Source organism: Gekko japonicus, unplaced genomic scaffold, assembly GCF_001447785.1.
Source record: "Gekko japonicus isolate JY-2015 unplaced genomic scaffold, Gekko_japonicus_V1.1 scaffold1100, whole genome shotgun sequence".
NCBI lineage: Eukaryota > Metazoa > Chordata > Lepidosauria > Squamata > Gekkonidae > Gekko > Gekko japonicus.
Genome location: NW_015164220.1, coordinates 174,459 through 191,142, shown reverse-complemented (window position 1 = coordinate 191,142; position 16,684 = coordinate 174,459). Strand labels below are relative to the sequence as shown.

The following is a 16,684-nucleotide window of genomic DNA, read 5'->3' as shown; positions in this document are numbered from 1 at the left end:
GAGCCGCGTTACATGACTTTCCTACAAACAAGAAGAATCCGCTGTGATGTTTCTCTTTAAGATGCCCGCCCGCCGTCTTGATAACGGCTTTTTCCTTCTGTGTTTGCTTCAAGTGGAAAGCAGGTGTTTTCTCTGCAGATCATTTACCGGGGGGGGGTCGAGTTTTTAAAACCTTTACGGGGGGGGGGGGTTTTTTTTGGGAGACAAAGATTGTGACAAGGTATCCCAAGCAGTTGAGGGTGGAGTTGAGTCCAATGTTCCCTCTAAGCTGAGTTAGTGTGAGCTAGCTCACAGTTTTTTAGCCACTGGCTCACACATTTTTGTCTTAGCTCAGGAAGGATGGCTCCAGAGCCAACTCATTTATGCAGTAGCCAAACTGCTTGCTCACAACTTTAATGCCAGCAGCTCACAAAGTAGAATTTTTGCTCACAAGACTCCACAGCTTAGAGGGAACCCTGGTTGAGTCTTGGTGAAAACATTTGCCCCACTGAAAACGCTAGATCTTCTGGCTTCAGTGAATTTCCTTGGAACAGGTTTTGTCCATCTCTGTACTTGAAGTGGACAGTAAATGGCAACAGTTAGCCATGAACTTCCTGTAGGAGAAACAGAGTTCCTCAATGAGTGGAACAAGTGCTGTTCTGGAGGACAACTATGCCGTTGGCATGTAAGATGAGAAAAGGATTGTAGCTCTGTGTGGCCATTGATCTCTTTTGGAGACATCACTACAGAATGATAAGTGCTAGTTTTTGAGAGAGCAGTCTGGTAAGGCACTGCAGACTTTGCTTTTTGGTATGTCGCCCGAACGGAGATTCGTTCTCTCAAAAAGCAAAGGTACTTAATGCTTTTGACTCCTGCAGATGACCGGCAAAGTAAAACGGCAGAGCGGTCAGGGAGTCTGGCATGAAATGTAGCAGCTCTACTGTGTGAGTAGGAAGGCTTGTGCAACCTTGTAAATGCAGCGGAAGAGTTCTTCTAAACGATTGGGGCATAGTCCTGCCACACAATGCACAGTTACCTGCATGGGGCACAAGAGTCAAGTTTTCCCACCCTCTCTGTTCTGGATCGTTACAGGCAATAGGAAATCTGTGCATGCCTCCAAGCCCCCATCTAGCCTGCTTTCCTCGACCCAGCAGAGAAGGTGAGATAGATAATCAGCGGCGCATGCCCAGGCCTTCCCTTCCAAGTAATAGTTTGGTACGGTGCCTGCAGTTCGGTCAGATGTACCGTGCCGAGGTTGGGGGCAGAAACGGAGTTTTGTGCTCTACCAGTGACTCTGTTTTTGAGCACTGTGTACATGGACTCAAGGCAGAGATTACGCATAGGGAGTCAGTACAATCAACAAAATGTGTGTGTGAGAAGGTCTTTTTGGGGGGGGCGTCTTTGACAATTCAAGTCTTGTGGTTCCAGCCTTCTAATATCCTCATGTGTTAGTTATTGAATGTCCCGTTTTGTTGATGGTACTGACTCACTGTGTGTAATCCACCTTGAGTCTGTGAGAAAGGCGGACTGTAAATAATATAAATAAGTAAATAAAAATTTAATTAGGGCAGTCCCATCTCTGAATTCGGGCGTCGGGACGAATTTTCAAGTTGATCAGATAGGAGAATATTGCTGGAAATCAGAACCAGAGAAGCTTGTTGAGTTGTGTAGCACATCATAGTTATTGCTACGATGCTGGATCCATCCAGTCAGGGCTTTTTTTGTAGAAAAAGCCCAGCAGGAACTCATTAGCATAATAGGCCACACCCAGCAGCTGAAACTCATTAGCATATTAGGCCACACCCCATGGCTTGCCCAGGTGCCCCGCGGCTGCGGCCCCACTGGGCAAGCCAGTCCTTGGACAGGCCGGGGAAGGCACGGGGAGGCATTTAAATGCTTCCCCAATCCTTCCAGGGCCCCCCTGGCCTGCCTGCCTCGAAGTCGCCTTCCCTCTGTAGCCACGCCTGCAGAGGTTTGGGCTGTAGTGGGCGTGGCCAACTCTGAAGCCAGCAGGAACTCCATTCCTGTGTGTTGCCGCCCCAAAATAGCCCTGCATCCAGTCCATTTTGATTTCTTCAGCGTCGTTCATGGTCAATGGGCCCTTTTTTTGGCATTCAGTAAACTAATTTTACCCAAGTTCTGAAGTGCGAATCTGAAAGGATGATTTAGGAAGAACCTCCACCCACCTGTTCTAGGGCTTCATGGGCAAATTTGTCAACAAATCCACAGATGTGACCATTGCCTGTCCTGTTGTCCCCCCCCCCCCCCCGTTGTTTCTTGGAAAGTCATTTGCTTCTAGTCTGCAGCTCTGTGTGTGGGTAATGTGTAACAGTGTGTATGCGTGCATACTCTAGAAGCTTTGGGCTAAAGTTGGTGGCTGTGAATTCACTCGATCTCATTAAGGTTCTAAAATCTGCCCATTTCTCTGTTAACTCTGTATAACTGTTCCTTATGGGAACATCCAGACGTTTTGAGACAAAACAATTTTTTTAACGACCAACATGCAACTTTTAATAATTCATCGCCCACATTCTCTTTTTACACTGAAACATTTGCAACCGTCTTGGTGTAAAATTCAGCTTAATAGCAACGTAAGAACATGTCTTAGTGGTAACTCGTTGAGCTAAGGTAATCCACTTTCAGCTGACGATTAAGGCTGTGATTAACAAATGTCATAAAGGATATTAATTGCAGCATCATACTGTCGCCCTTTTGAAATATCAAAGGGCCTATTGCGATTATGTATTAAACTACTTGCAGCTTAACAAATTGGTATACCTTAATGGGATTTCAGAAGCTTTTCTTAAGGTTTATTCTATATGCGATTTGACAGAAAAGAGCATGTCGGCCATTTTTAAAGGTTCTGTAAACATCTGACAGTAGTTCAAATGCATGGTACCCTGAGTGCATATTTTATATTTGACCTTGGAACTTCCTCTGAGCTCATAACAACAATGGGATGCAAATACTGTCCCGTTTCTTTGGCTTAACCAAAGGATATACTGTTTGGTCCTATCGAAGGACAAGGTATGTGTACTTTTAGCTATAATATGGTACACATTTGTGAAATCGGTGGAGTTCTAGACTTCTTGTCATGCCAGTGAAATCATTCTAATGGCTGGGTTTTTTTTTTTTTTTAAAAAAAGTCCTATTTATTATTAGTTCATTTATACCAGGCCTTTTCCCCCAACGGGGCCACAGGTTGTCCTCTTCTCCATTTGATCCAGATTGTACTATTTTACCAGTCTCCAGATCTCCTTCTTTTACTTAAGGAGCATTTTGTCGGGTCCTGAAATTCCTTTAATGACAACATCCTAATAGAATGCGAGAAACAGAACAAAACACTGTATTTACTTTGTATCTATTTAAAATAAACCAGCCTAATGGATTCCAGTGCCACTGCTTACACGTGCCTTAGAGCCAATGGAATGGAAATAGATGCAATCCTGTCTAAGGATGATGCTTTAACATTTCGACACCGGTGTGCTTTCTGGCGTCAGAAGAAAGCAATGGTCCAAATTTACTAAATTCAATCTTGTGATCTGTGTTGGCATCCTGTGTGCCAATTGTGTCACGTTCACGGTTGGAGGCCTCGGTAGTTCAGATGTTTACAGAAGCTGGGAAATAGCATTCTAAAAGGGGGTTGATCCGGTTGTATCGGTCTGTCATTGACTTTAATTTTGTGCTGTAAGGTGTGGATCCGGAGCTGTACGAGTTGACAACCTCCAAGCTGGAAACGACCAGCGCGGCCAGTAAAGTGACGGATGCATTTGCAAAGCTGATGTCCACAGTAGAGAAAGCCAGCTCGTCGGCCAGGTAAATCCGCGACCCGTTTGAAAGCCTTGTCCTTTTGGGGAGAAGGCTGAAGTCTGCAGGCGACCGAGTGGTTGTTAATATTCGGGGCACATCGTAAAAAGCTTCACCCTGACCTGGATAGCCCTGGATAGCCTGATGGGCAACCGCCAATGAAGTCCAGGGTCACTATGCAGAGGCAGGCAGCGGCAAACCACCTCTGAATGTCCCTGTGGGGTTGCCATAAGTCAGCTGTGACTTGACAACGCTTCCCGCCATCACCACTACTGGCACCGTAAGAGCTTTGCTTGCAGAACTGACCTTGTGCCATCTGAAGGTCCTTGAAAAGATTTATCTGTTCTCTGGCGTACGTGTTTCACAGGGTAGCCATGCTAGTCTGCAGCAGAACTGCTAGATTCGAGCCCAGTACTGCCTTACAGACCAACCGAATTTTCGGGTTGTAGCCGGGGTATATCAGACACCTGACCAAGGCAGCTTTGTTTCTCGAAAGTGTATACCCCAGGAATCTTGTTTGTCTCTAAGGTGCTACTGAACTTGAATCTAGTTGTATTTCAAAGTAAATCTTCTGTACTGGACACTACGGTGGTGGGGCCAGTTCTTCCATTCGGTTTACTTGTTTGTTTGTTTGTTTATTTGATTCAGTTTCTATCTCGCCCTTCCCACAAGCGGGCTCAGGGCGGGTCGCAACATTTAATATAAAACAATAACATCAGGATTAAAATGAAACTTTAACCCTTAAAGGTTGGCGATCAGACTGCGTCACAACTATTACAATGGTGCCCTGGTGTTAGAAAAGTAAAGGCAGAAAGGGCTAGACCCCCATAAGGGATTGCAGATTATAAGTATCCTACCTTGGGTAAACCAAGGCGGTTATTAATCTGTGTCCTCAAAGATTAAAGACCATGGTACAGATGGTAACAAAGGGGTAACAGGAGGGGCCAGATGATATTTAATGTTCGCTGTCTAACCCAAAAGCCTGGCGGAAGAGCTCTGTCTTACAGGCCCCATGGAACTAGGGTCCCGCGGGGCCCTAATCTGTACCGGGAGCTCATTCCACCAGGTTAGGGCCAGGGCCAAAAAGGCCCTGGTTGAGACCAGACAGACGTCCTTTTGGGCCAGTGTTGAAATGAGTTTCTGCCTCGGTGCTACTTTTCTAACTTGGAGCCATCCGTGTCAGTCTGTGGCCTTCTGGTTCATCTACACCAAGGGTCTGTTGAGCCTGTGGCCGTGATTGGAATCTGGAAAGCAGGCAGTGGGCATCACCCTGAAATGACTGACGGGAGGGCGCAACCGCCTACAGGATGGGCTGGGGGGGGGGGGCTGGCCCGGTCACACAACGTTGGCAGCTTCCAAGCCCAGCATCCTTCTATGAATGGAGATAGATGTTTCAGACAGTGTCTTCCCCACGGACTCGAAGCAGATGGCTCCTGCTCTCTTCTGAGTCTCCTCCTACTCCAGTCAGCTGGGGGAAAGCCAGGACTGGGTTCTCTGCTCTGCGGAACAGGCGTTTTGAGGAAGGAGGACATGAGGACCAGGGGAAAGAAGTTGGCGGGCCCCCAAGATGCCCAGGGGCACCACATTGAGGATCACTGCTCTACACTGCTGCATGCATGCGGCTGACCATCTGTTTCCAAATGTCCCCGGAATGTTCAGATCCCCGCATGTTCCAGCTGTGTGAGGGCCCAAACTCTGAAACGAGAGACTTCTGTCATACAGACAATGCCTGTTGACTGCATTCTCCTTTTGTACTTTGATGTTGCATTCGTGATGGCCCTGTTCTGTAAGAATTGCTCTGCTGACAATCTGGGGAGCCATTCAGAACTCCTATCTGATCCCATGTAGGCCTACGGGCACGGACGCAAGCCCGTTAACGCACCGTCGTTTGGCTGGCTTGGTTCACACAGTCAAAAGCAAGCAGCTATGAAGAGTGACATTGGAAGGGTGTTTGAACTGCAGATACACCACCCTCAGACTGAAGCCATATTTCTCCACGTTGGCCCCGGTCACACGGGCCAGATAACGCAGGGGGGGGAGGCGTGGCTGTTCACCCCAGAGCAAAATAAAGCGCGGTAGCCCGATCACACGGTCCCCCGAGGCTTCGCGCTTAGGCTGTTAGCTGGCAATCACACGGCGATGCTGGACTGTGGCAAAGAAGCGGCGCGCGCACTTATGAAAAACATCCGGTTTGCGACGGGATGTGGACGGGCGCCGAATGCCACGGGATACTAGCACTCCTGCAATCAGACGCCCGCCCCTGTCCTGCATTTTCCGGATACTAGTGCACTTTCCGAGGTAGTTTTTTACTGCGTATCTTTGACGGGACACCATGGGTGCACTACGCTTCCAAGATGTTGCGATGTGATCACGCACTGAAAAGCTGCCTGACATGCGTATCTTTAGTGCTGCAACTTCTCCGTGTGAACGGGGCCGTTGCTTTATACTCGATAACTTTATTTACTTACTTACTTTATAGCCTATCTTTCTTGCGAAGACTGGAGGCAGATTACAAAATATAAAAACTCAATACAGCCAGACAGCATAAGGCATCGATACAGTAGGACTCGGGGAGGGGCCGTGGCTCAGTGGTAGAGCATCTGCTTGGCACCTCCAATTAAAAAGACCAGGCAGTAGGTGACATGAAAGACCTCTGCCTGAAGCCCTGGAGAGGCACCGCCCTCCGAATAGACGAGACTTGACTTTGATGACCCAATGGTCTGATTCTGTATGAGGCAGCTTCATGTGGTCATGTGATGTGACTAGGATTACAAACAATCCCAACAAAAAATTAGTGTGATATAACATCCCATAAACAACGCTGCTTCTAGTGTCCTGGCCCCACTGGTGGGCCTCCTGATGGCCCCTGGTATTTTAGACCACTGTGTGACAGAGTGTTGGACTGGGTGGGCCATTGGCCTGATCCAACATTGGCCTCTCTTATGTAATGGATTTAAAAAGTAGACAGTGTAGTTAGAGCAATAAACAGTGCAGTAGACTACAATCTTATTCCCTTTATAAAAGCACCCGCCTGAACCACTCCATTATACAACTGATCCTCTTTCCTTTACGCAAATGCCCTCCTACGCATTAATGTTTTGCACATCCCACAGAATGGCAGAAAGGTGCGCATCTTCCTTACCTCCTCAGAGAGGCTCTCCCACAAGGTGGGCAGCATCATGGTGAATTCTTGGGTCATGGAGAGCCACAGATCTCAACCCTGCAGGGTCTTTTCTCCACATCCAATTTTTAAATGCACTTTTCCTTTTCCTGCTTCTGCAAACGTGTGATTTTGTGAGACGGCCTAGGGACATCCAACCATACTCACTTAGAATTCCCCCTTTCCTGAGGAGTAAAGCTCTGGGTATTTTTGTTAGGGGAACTGTCAGTGTCTTGTAGAAGACTAAGATCAGATACCCCAAAGGGGGAGAGAGCCACAGGGGCCCAGGGGCCTTCTCCTAGCTAGCGTCTGATTTTGGAGGACAGCAGCCCATGCTTAGTTTTTATTTATTTATTAAAACATTTATATCCTGCTTTTCTTCAAGGTGGCTTACAATAACAGCCCAAACATCCCCAGCTGAAAGTAATGATAAAACAGCAAGTCTCAAGTCTCCCCCCCCCAAGAAAGATGCCTACCATTCAGACCCTTTCGAATGCCCTGGCAAGCTGGCCGGTCTGCAGCGCTGCCTGAAGATCTTTGAGGAGGGGGCCCCTCTCACCTCTTCAGAGAGCCCATTCCACAGAGCTGGAGCCACGATGGAAAAAGCCCATGCTCTGGTCGATGCCAGACGGGCCACCCTGAGTTGTGGGATAGCTAGTGGTGTGGGGTGAAAGGCACAGCTCTGACATCAGTATCCCTTCAGACTCCCATTATTCACATGCCCTGACCCCAGTTCCCAGATCAATTTATATCTAAGCTTTCATGGGCTGGAGCCATAATCCAGTTCTCAAATATTTTTGTTCTAGGCAGCAGTGCAGTCCTGGTCGTACTCATTCATTGTCAACAGCTAGTTGCCTGAGGCTGGTTTTTGGAGTTCGAGTGACAGCATGTGTAAAGATGTTATGAGAAACTTGTTGCAAGTTTTCTGGACAAATTTTTTTCTCACTTGCTTGAATTTTCCGGGTGAGCATGAGTCCAGATCTGGATGGCTCAGGCTAGTTCAATTTTGTCAGATCTCGAAAGCTAAGCAAAGTTGGCCTGGGTTAGGACTTGGGGAGACTTGGATTTTGTCAGATCTTAGAAGCTAAGCAGAGTCGATGTCAGTTAATAGGATGGGAGACAGGCAATGGGAAACCACCTCTGTTCATCTCTTGCCATGAAAACTGTAGGGGAAAAAGAACGCAGAAGACATCAAAGAATTTAAGGAATTTGAGATATGGGCTAAGAATAGAATTATACTCCAGGAAAGGAATTTGAGATATGGGCTAAGAATAGAATTATACTCCAGGAAACAAAACTAAGAGAGAAGAAAGCTAAACTACGTGGAGTAGCTGTAAACTTTGGTGAAAAAGAAAATCTCTCTGCAGCTTTAAACAAATGGCTGACTCAAATCCTTCTCGAAGCAGGAGAACCAGCGTCTCCTGAAGGGATCATCAGCTCCGCCTTCCAGCTAAACATCTCCAAAAAGGCCCCTGAAAATGCTTCCCCAGACATAATTGTTGAGTTTAAACAGCTGCAGACAAAAAATAAACTTTTTGCAATTGTGAGGGACAAGCAAGGACTGAGTTTGGAGGACACGACCTGTATATTTGTTTCCTGACATTCCAGTGGAGGTAATTATTGCAAGAAGACATCTCAGGGAAACATTGAAAATCCTCAGAGATAAAGGAATTCAGTAAAGATGGCTGCCCCTCGGACATCTAGTCGTTAATTTGGAAAACAAAACGTTTACAGTTTTTGATGAGATTACAGGGAAAAATTTAGTAGACGCAGTAACTAAATTAAGGAATGAGAGTGTTTGAACTGAGATATTATATTTGGTAGCAGAGTGGTAAAAAGCAATAATAATAATAATAATAATAATAATGGAAAATAGAAAATAGAAAATAGGAATGGAACTGTTAAACCAACGGCATAGCAAGGAGGGGAAGGGTGTGTCCCCCCCAAGACCTCCGATCAGAGGGAGGAGGGTTTCCTTCTGTTGCAGAGGCTTCTCTGCAACACCCAGTTTCAGAGGCAACCCTGTCCAACTTTTCTTTCTATGTTTGGAAGAAGACACAGTATAAGTATAAAATACGTGTGTATGGAGGGAATCCAGCTAGAGAAGAAAAGAAGTCTAAGATAAATTAAGGAAGAATCTAATAATGTTTAGAATATGAATTAGAGGAAGTTGTACGGTGGTTTGGTTAAACGGGTAAAGAAGGGAATAAGATAACGAGGATGGAGATTATTTATACACTCTCAATGTTTAATATGATTTCTTGATGGAGGAGAATATACAGAAAATGAAGTGTTATGAATTGTATAAAATATATGGATACATGTACACTTAATAATAAATGGAGCTGCGGTGGCTCAAGTGGTTAAGACGCTGAACTGCAGGCTGTGGAAGGTCAGTAGTTCAGCAGTTCGAGACCCGAGTGTGCCGCATGACGCAGTGAGCTCCCGTCTCTAGTTCCAGCTCCTGCCAACCTAGCAGTTCGAAAGCAAGAAATTGCAAGTAGATAAATAGGGACCACTTCAGTGGGAAGGTAACAGCGTTTCCGTGCGCCTGGGTGTTTAGTCATGCAGGCCACATGACCACGGAAACGTCTTCGGACAGCGCTGGCTCTTCGGCTTTGAAACGGAAATGAGCACCGCAACCCTAGAGTCGGATTCGACTGGCTTTTGAGCAAGGAAACCTTTACCTTTACCCTTAATAAAATATTAATAAAAACAAAACTGCAGGGATCTCGGAAGCATTGTTAGTACTTGGATGGGAGACCACCACGGCAGTCCAGGGTTGCTGTGCAGAGGCTGGCAGCGGAAACTCTCTTCAGTTTGTCTCTTGCCTTGAAAACCCTCTCCTGGGGTTGCCATGAGTCAGCTGCAGCTTGATGGCACGCAAAAAAAAAAAATCGCTCTGACATCGTTTCAACAGTTTGCCACTGGAGGGCGTCCTGAACCTCAAAGATGAGCTGCTTGCATTAATTTTCTCTTGGCTGTTCAGCTGTTTCCAGGTCCAAAAAAAGTAAAAAATCCAGCGTAGGTTTTTTTTTTAAACTTCAATTTTCAATATGACACAATGTTTTCTTGCCAGACGACTGTTTACGTTTGCTGCTACTGTACAAAAACAGTGCAAGTATTACCCTAAAACACACCGTTTTAGAAACACTTTTAAAAACCTAGTATTGATTTTTGCTGACATGGTGATATCTTTTCATATATTTACAGTTTTGCTGGATTTGATGGGCATCCTGTATTTTTCATTAAGTGTTATGATGTGCTGTGCCCAGTTCAGTGGCGCTGATATGTTTTAAAGCAAGCCATAGAAGTCCTGTCTTTATTTTGTTTTTGGTTTTTGGGTTTGTTTGTTTTTGTAAATCTGACAAGCTGCCCAGAGCCAGTTTGGTGTAGTGTTGAAGTGCGCGAAGTCTAATCTGGGAGAACCGGGTTTGATTCCCCACTCCTCCACTTGCACCTGGCTGGATGACCTTGGGCAAGCCATAGTTCTGATAAGAGCTGTTCTTGAAAAAGAGCTGTTTCTGTCAAGAGCTCTCTCAGCCCCACCTACCTCACAGGGTGTCTGTTGTGGGGAGGGGAAGGGAAAGGAGTTTGTAACCCACTCTGAGACTCCTTTGGGTAGTGAAGGGCGGGGTATAAATCCAATCTCCTCTTCTTCTTCTTTTACCTCCCAGGGTGTCTGTTGTGGGGAGGGGAAGGGACAGGAGTTTGTAAGCCGCTCTGAGACTCCTTTGGGTAGTGAAGGGCGGGATATAAATCCAATCTCTTCTTCTTTTACCTCACAGGGTGTCTGTTGTGGGGAGGGGAAGGGAAACGGAGTTTTAAGCCGCTCTGAGATTCCGAGTGAAGGGCAGGGTATAAATCCAATCTCTTCTTCTTCTTCTTTTACCTCACAGGATGTCTGTTGTGGGGAGGGGAAGGGAAAGGAGTTTGTAAGCCGCTCTGAGACACCTTTGGGTAGTGAAGGGCAGGGTATAAATCCAGTCTTTTCTTCTTCTTCTTCTTTTACCTCACAGGATGTCTGTTGTGGGGAGGGGAAGGGAAAGGAGTTTGTAAGCCGCTCTGAGACACCTTTGGGTAGTGAAGGGCGGGGTATGAATCCAATCTCCTCCTCTTCTTCTTCTTCTTCTTCAGAATGTTTCTTCCAGTGGAAGGATCAGGACTGTATTTACATATTTTATTTAAAACATTTTCAACGAGACCTTCCTACCAGTGTCCCCAAGGTGACCAACATAAAAACACTTGAACAATTAGCAAGAATGTTTAAAGTGATAACATTCAATTAAAAAACCCCACAAACAACATGAAAGGCAGGGAGGAGGCCAATAATCTACTGGGGGCAGTGCTCCCTTTAAGCTGTGGAGTCTTGTGAGCGAAAATTCTACTTTGTGAGCTCCTGGCATTAAAGTTGTGAGCAAGTGATTGGGCTGCTGCATAAATTTGTCTGCTCTGGCGCCCTACTTCCTGAGCTGAGGGAAAAATGTGTGAGCCAGAGGCTAAAAAACTGTGAGCTAGCTCACACTAACTCAGCTTAGAGGGAACACTGACTTGGGGGTATGTCAAACAAAGCCAAAAAGGTCTTAACTTGATGGTGGAAGACACCAATAGAGGGAGACAGACAAATCTTCAGGGGAGTGTCCAGAGTTTTTGTGCCACAACTGAGGAAACCCTTTCTCAGGTCGCCACCTGTCTGGCCTCAGAAGTCGGGGGCAACCGAAATAGGGTCTCCAAAGGTGATCGGAGTGAATGGGTCAGTTCATATGGGAGAACCTGGTCCTTAATGATATAATAAATCTTATAAATAAATGGAGTATAACTTTGCCAAATCAGAGTGTTGCAGGAGTGGCTTGACTTTTAGAGCATATAGTTCATTTGACAATGGGCGTTATTTTGTTTTCCCCCAAAAAAAGGATAAAAATCAAAAACATGAGTGTGCAAAGATGAGGCAAGGAGGAATATCTGTAAGGAGAAACGTCAGTAAAGTAGCACGTGCATGTTCAGGCTAGTGGAGGGGGGCCGTGTGATGAGAGGGCATTTCAGGACACAGAGAGAGAGAGAGTAAAATTCCCAGCAGTCAGGAATTGTTTAGAGCAGCACAGGAAGAGTAGGTTTTTATACCCTGCTTTTCTCTACCTAAAGGAGTCTGAAAGTGGCTTACCATCCCCTTCCCTCCCCCTCCCCGCAACAGGCACCTTGTGAGATAGGTAGGGTTCTTTTTGTAGCAGGAACTCCTTTGCATATTAGGCGACATACCCCCAGGGGTCATTTCGTAGAAAAAGAGCTAGGGGAACTTATTAGCATAACTCATTAGCATATGCCACACCCCCTGACATCACCGGAAGTGTGTCATAAGGCCACACTCCCTGACATCACCGGAAGTGTGTCATAAGGCCACACACCCCGCCCCCAACGGTCCCGGCCCCCACTGCCAGCCTTGCAGCTCCACTGCCGAGCCCTATGAGGGGCCTGGCGGTGGACCTGCAAGGCCGGCGGGAGTGCAAGGAAACCCCGCGAAGGCCCTCCCTGGCCCCAGCCAGGCAGGGGTGGGGAGAGGCAGGGAGGAAGCAACTTACCTTCCCTCTTCTCCTGCCTCCTCCTGGCTGAATGAGGGCCGGAAGCGGGGCGGCCTGAAGCAGGGGACGGGGCTTCGTCATGTTCCCCCGCGATCCCCCCCAAAATGACCTCTGCATACCCCTAATGTAGCCCATCCTCCAAGAGCTGACAGTAGCCCCTGTAAGAAGAGCTCTGTAAGCTCTTGGAGGATTGGCTACATTAGGGGTGTGTTGCCTAATATGCAAAGGAGTTCCTGCTAGGGTAGGGCTGAGTGAGAGAACCATGACTGGCCCAAGGTCACCCCGCAGGTTTCGTGTGGGGGAGTGGGGAATCAAACCCGGTTCTCCATATTTAGAGTCTGCCTCTCTTAGCCACTACACCAAACTGGAGAAGTGCCTTGAGATTGCGTCACCTCTGGACTGTTACACCACTGGTTTCTAGCCATGCCTTGTGGGCAATACGGGTGCTGTGGAGGGCAAGAGTTGAAAGACGTGAATCGGGGCCTTCCCTGGTAGCAGCTGTTGTAGGCAGTTCTGAGGGTGGGCAGGAACCTTTAATGGCCTGGGCTGTGTGGGGTGGAATGCTTTGCAACAGCGGGGGCGCTCTCTGAGTTTCCAGCATCGGGCACAGCTCGGTAGCGCAAAAACAAAAATTCGCTTTGAACGAATGGTTATCTTTCCAGCCACAGATGGTGCAGGGAGGAGAGTGCGGCGAAGATTCAGTTCCAGGATCAGAAAAGTTGGCCTTGAGCAAGGGGGGGAGGGAGCTTTCCCATCCTCGACACCCTCCTTTCTGTTTCGACCAGGGGTGAGCAACCTTTGGTAATTAGAGCCGAACTACATCTGAATTCAGAGCAAGTGATCAACAAGGAGGCAGTATAGGAAATCCCGTTTGCATAAATGGGGGGGGGGAGACAACGTCCTCTTGCTCAGAGTGAAAGAGGAGAGCGCAAAAGTGGGCTTGAAGCTCAACATCAAAAAAACTAAGATCATGGCATCCGGCCCCATCACTCCTTGGCAAATAGAAGTCGTGGAAGTAGTGACAGACTTCACGTTCCTGGGATCCCAGATCACCGCAGACTGTGACAGCAGCCATGAAATTAAAAGACACCTGCTCCTTGGGAGGAAAGCGATGGCGAACCTAAACAGCATGATGAAAAGTAGAGACATCTCCCTGCCAATAAAAGTCCGCATGGTCAAAGCAATGGTATTCCCAGTAGTCATGTATGGCTGCGAGAGTTGGACTATAAGGAAGGCCGAGCGCCGAAGAATAGATTCTTTTGAACTCTGGTGCTGGAGAAGACTCTTGAGAGTCCCTTGGACTGCAAGAAGATCAAATCAGTCAATCCTCAAAGAAATCAACCCTGACTGTTCCCTGGAAGGCCAGATAATGAAACTGAAGCTCAAATACTTTGGCCGCCCAATGAGAAGGGAGCACTCACTGGAGAAGACCCTGATGCTGGGAAAGACTGACGGTCAAAGAAGACGGGGACGGCAAAGGATGAGATGGTTAGACAGTGTCATGGATGCAATGAACATGAAGTTGAGCAAACTTCAGAGGACGGCGGAAGACAGGAAGGCCTGGCGTGATGTGGTCCATGGGGTCGCGAAGAGTCAGACTCGACTGTGCGACTGAACAACAACAACAACAAAAAGCAGTAATGAGCATGTTGGTTAATAATCCACAAGTTCTCACAGCCCAAACAGTGGTGATCATTTATTAGGAATTGGCACACTCACGGTCTCACAGTAAGTCACCAGTATATAAAGGAGCACCCTGCTTGGTGGTTGTAGTGCAGAGGTGTCCCCTACCTTTTTGAGCCTGCGGGGCACATTTGGAATCCTGACACAGGATGGTGGGCACAGAAACAAAATGGCTGCCACAAAAATGGCTGCTGGCTGAAACATGCCACTCAGAATATAATTTGGGTATGGTTGCGGTGGTTGCTCTCCACAAACTCTTTAGGCAGCCTGAAATGTAAAGACCTCTGGGTGTGAAGAATATCTGCGAGATCGCCTCTCCCTCTCTGAGCCCTGAAGGGCTTTATGATCTGCTAATCAGAATCTCCTGCTGATCCCCGGCCCCAGGGACGTCCGTCTTGCCTCAACTAGGGCCAGGGCTTTTTCGACCCTGGCCCCTACCTGGTGGAATGAGCTCCCATATGAGATCGGGGCCCTTTTTAGTTGGGGCAGTGGGTGTCCCCCTCTCTCCCAGGCCTCCCCTTCAGCAGGTCAATTTTTTTCCCTTTTTTTTTTTTCATTTTTCCATAACATACACTCCATATATTTTCCAACATTCTGGGGTTACATTAGACATTTTCTTCAATCCACGTATTGACTTTTTGCCATTTTTGCTTAAAGTTACTTTCTGTTTTTCCCGCCAAGTACATATTCAGCTTATCCATTTCTATTATTTCAAAAAGCTTTGTAATCAACTCTTCCCTAGTCGGTATTCTGTACAGTATAATAGATAACTCATTATGTTTAATCCCCTCTGGTGTGAGATTAAGTAAAAAGATTTCTGGTGTGATTGGCAAATTGATTCCTGTAATTTCTTCTATTAACTGTTTAATACTTTCCCAGAATTTTTGTATTTTCTCACACCTCCACCAGATATGAATATACGTTCCTATGTTATTCTTACACCTCCAACAATTTCCCGAGACATTAGTGTAGCATTTAAGCAATTTATCCGGTGTCCAGTGCCACCTGTATAACATTTTAATTATCAGCAGGTCAAATCTGTGTTACCATCTGGGAACGCCAATCTGGAATAGAGCTTATCTGTTGAAGCTCTGATTAGAAACACAGGGATATTGTATTTGATCTGATGTTTTTTAATTGTTTGTATATTCTATCTGATGGAGCCCGTCCTGAGCCTGCTCTGCGGGGAGGGCGGGATACAAATCTAATAAATAAATAAAGGGCTTCAAAGCCAGAGGCACCGAAGGCGGTGTTTGCACAGCGTCAGTGTGCTCTCTCTGGTGTTCAGAGATTATCTTGCTGAGTATGCGTACCTGTTCTGAGCTGACGGAAAGTGCCGTCAGGTCACAGTCGACTTGTGGTGACCTCATAGGATTTTCAAGGCAAGGGATGTTCAGAGGTGGGTCTCCATTACCTGCTTCTGCTTAGTGACCCTGGGCTTCCTTCCTTGGCGGTCTCCAATGTTCCCTCTAGGCTGAGTTAGTGTGAGCTAGCTCAGTTTTTTAGCCTCCAGCTCACACATTTTTGTCTTCGCTCAGGAAGGAGGGCTCCAGAGCAAACTAATTCATGCCGTAGCCAAATCGCTCGCTCACAACTTTAAGGCCGGTAGCTGACAAAAAAGTGGAATTTTTGCTCACAGGACTCCACCGCTTAGAGGGAACATTGGCCGTCTCCCATCCAAATACTAACCAGGGCCGACCCTGCTTAGCTTCCAATTTCCGATGGGATCAGGCTAACCTGTTGGGATATTTGGTTAATGCCGCAGAGTTTTGCCCAGTCACAGAAGTGTGATACTAAGTGCAGTAAGTAAAACTCTCAGGAAATGTATTGCGGGGGGGGAAAGGGTGAACTTACATTGATTCAAGTAGATCCAGTTCACATTCTGGTTGCCGTCAAGAGGAGAGAGAGAAGCCTAATCTAAAGAGTCCTCTCCCTATCACAAATGGCCAGCTTGTCGGGCATCACGTGTGTGGGAGGATGAGGGCATTGTCTGTACAGGAGAGACCTGCAGAGACGTGTGTCTCCATGGAAGGCCATGTGAGGGGAGGGAGAGGACAAAGTGAGAGAGAGAGAGGGGAGGGGTCAGAGGGCACCTCCCAGGTTAAGACAAAGAGAGGCATCCCAGTCAACACTTATATATGTTTAGAGTGTTTAGTGCCCCCCCCCCCCCCCCCCGCCACAGTGTCCAGGCATGCTGAGTCGCTCACTCCAACAAACCCATGGCGAGCTTTTTCTCCAGCTGCACGGAGCGACTCTTCTCCAACCCTTGTTCGTCTCTTTGTCTCGACAGGAAACCCAGAAAGGAGGAGCGGCTCAGCGAAGAGGCCGCCCAGGTGATTGCTAGCCTTCCTGACTTAACTTTCATGCATGCCAAGGTGTTGATGTTCCCGGCCACGTTAACGCCTTCAGCGAGTTGCCAAGACCAGGTAGACTAAGCGAGAGGAGGGGATCTGACCATTTCTAGTGATTCCTACTCCCC

The 16,684-nt window shown here is 47.2% G+C and overlaps 1 protein-coding gene across 3 annotated transcripts in view; it reads left to right on the top strand.

The window, feature by feature from the left end:
• AFTPH (aftiphilin) overlaps positions 1 to 16,678 on the top strand; it is a 78,407-nt gene extending 61,729 nt beyond the window's left edge. For 2 of the 3 annotated variants that reach the window (XM_015408523.1, XM_015408522.1), the window contains 2 exons: positions 3,672 to 3,795; positions 16,496 to 16,678. In XM_015408523.1, coding sequence (XP_015264009.1) covers positions 3,672 to 3,795; positions 16,496 to 16,640 — 269 coding nt within the window. In that variant the 3' untranslated portion in view covers positions 16,641 to 16,678. Of the gene's footprint in view, positions 1 to 3,671; positions 3,796 to 16,495 lie in introns of those variants that run through there. The other variant, XM_015408525.1, reaches the window with a different exon arrangement.
• Positions 16,679 to 16,684: the final 6 nt, after the last annotated feature.